We start from the raw sequence: 2345 nt of genomic DNA, 5'->3' as shown, positions 1-2345 counted from the left end.
ATACATATATCTACTTGGATGTCATTTATGGTCTCTTTAGGGTATATTCCCAGTAGTGGAATTGCTGGGTCAAATGGTATCTTTATTTGCAACTTTTTCTGCATTTTCAACGTCGGGCCTCAGACAAGAGAGAACAACTGTACTAAGCCTGGTGGTGCGGGGCATTGTGCACTGACAGCTAACTGAAAGCTTGGCGGTTCCTCCAGCCCTTGGATAGGGGAGGGGCTCTTCTCTTTTAACGTTTAGTCTCCACGGCCCTGACCCTGACAGAGGGTGGCCCTGAGTCACAGTGCAATTTGTTTCTGTTTACTTGGCTTTCTCGATTTTTTGGAAACCCTCTGAAGAAACGCGCGACAGTCGCTCTAAAAGCCCTGCATTGGTGGCTGGCTGAGATGAGGCCCACAGCTTATTCTTTATCTAGTTCTCTGGGGCTGGAGGGTGCCTGTGGGGCAGAGGTGGGACATTGTCCCAGAGGGACAGACAGACCTGCAAGGGAGTCTGTGAGGAAGGAGCTGGAGAAACCACTGGGGGAGGAAGACCCCCGGTGGTCCCTGGGCATGGCGTGGGAAAGGCGCAGTGGGAGGTGCCAGGGGTTGGGACTTGCTCTTGGGACTCAGGGGGAAGTCATTGAAGTTTGTACTTGGCTGCATTGCTGGTTAAAAGCACAAAGCAAGAACAATGCAGAGAGGTTGCAGACACCCAAGCAACAGAAAGAAGGCTGTCTGGAGGCCTAAGACAGTACCCAGAAGTGGGACTCTTCCTGGGGAAGAAAGAGGGCAGAGAGGCCCCAGATGAGCAGAGGTGGAGAGGCCAGAGGTGGCCCAGGAGGTGGCCTCTGGGGCCCGCCATCCCCTCTCCAGCCGCCCTGACCATTAGTGGGCACCAGCGAGCGTGGCGGGTTCAGCCGAGTCAGGCCTGGGTCTGTTGCGTCCGAAGGGGGAGGGACAGGGCGGGCCCGGCCTTGCTGAGTCCTGTCCCAGGAATGTGGCCTTTGGCTGGTCCCCTGGCCTCATTCCACGGGCGCTGGAATGTGAACGGGGCGTTCACTGTGTGCCCTCGGTTCCCCTCCGGGCACAGGACGCCAGGCAGTGCTCCCGCCGCCCGCCGGACCGGGCTGGGCACTGGGGGCTTAGAACCCAGGGGGACATAGGGGGGTGTGGGGGCTATTAGGACCTAGCCGGGCAAGGGGGGAGGTTAACTGGGGGGACTGTTAGGACCCAGCTGGACACGGGGAATGGGTTTGGGGGCCTGTTAGAATCTGACTGGACACAGGGCCCTGGGGGAGTCTGTTAGGACCCAGCCGGACACGGGGTGGAGTTTGGCTGTTAGAACCAAACTGAACACAGTAGGGGGTGTGGGAGGAGGTTAAGACCCAGTAAGACATGGAGTGGAGCTTGGGGGGCTGTTCGGACCCAGTTGGACACAAGGGATGGAAGTGGGGGGGCTGTGAGGACCTAACAGAAAGCTGGGGCTGTTAGTCGGGCAGGGACTCCCAGCAGGGCAAGCGTATCTGAAACCAACATGGGTCTGGTGGTTGTTTTTTGTGCCACGGAGGGCAAACCATCTCATAGCTGACCGTCCAGTGGGTTTTCACATCCTGTGGGAGGACACTGCCCATCTTTCTCCTGTGGAGCCGCTGGTGGAATTGAACTGCTTACCTTTGAGACTGCAGGGCAGCCTCTTACCACTAGGCCACCAGAGCTCCCTGGATCTATTTAGGCACTGAGAAATCCCAGCCAATAGCTGGAGAAGGAGGGAGCTTCTAGTGGTCTAGTGGGTAAGGAGCTGTGCTGTCAACCTTAAGGCAAGCAGTTCAAATCCGTCAGCTGCTCTGAGGGAGAAAGATGGGCAATCTCTTCCTGTCCAGTGATTTACTGCCTCTGAAAACCCACTGGAGAGTCAGCTATGCATGCGTTCTGACTTCAATAGCACAATAACAACCACCACCTCTTCCCACTAGCCCCAAAGGGCACAGGCATCTGTCCCTAAGATCTGCCCATCTCCAGAGTGAGTGGCCTGGTGAGAAGATGGGAAAAGCAGATGATCCACTTTGAGATTAAATTTCTGACTCTACCACTCACCCCACTCCCCTCTCCTTCACCCCTGAGGTAGTCACTGAATACCCAGGAGTAAACATTTTAATTTCTTAACAAATGTTTATTGAGCATCTGTTCTGTGCCAGGTGCTAAACAGAATTCTGGGGCACAGAAGAGAAACATGCCTTCCCTGTCCTGGGAACACGTATTCTGATCCTGGAGAAAGTCACACAAACAGCCAGGAAGAGACAGGAGGCCATGGGTTCTGGGCACACCAAGGGATCTTACAGACTGGATGTGGAAGTCCAG

At 55.4% G+C, this 2345-nt stretch overlaps 1 protein-coding gene across 1 annotated transcript in view; it reads right to left on the bottom strand.

The window, feature by feature from the left end:
- RYK (receptor-like tyrosine kinase) overlaps positions 1 to 559 on the bottom strand; it is a 165191-nt gene extending 164632 nt beyond the window's left edge. Inside the window, exon 1 of the mRNA XM_006883419.1 lies at positions 487 to 559. Coding sequence (XP_006883481.1) covers positions 487 to 559 — 73 coding nt within the window. The remainder of the gene's footprint in view (positions 1 to 486) is intronic.
- Positions 560 to 2345: the final 1786 nt, after the last annotated feature.

The sequence above is a fragment of the Elephantulus edwardii genome, unplaced genomic scaffold, assembly GCF_000299155.1.
Source record: "Elephantulus edwardii isolate Elephantulus edwardi_28Jun2011 unplaced genomic scaffold, EleEdw1.0 scaffold00027, whole genome shotgun sequence".
In the NCBI taxonomy this organism is placed as follows: domain Eukaryota; kingdom Metazoa; phylum Chordata; class Mammalia; order Macroscelidea; family Macroscelididae; genus Elephantulus; species Elephantulus edwardii.
Note: the sequence above shows the minus strand (reverse complement) of the source record. Positions and strands in the feature narration are given on the sequence as shown.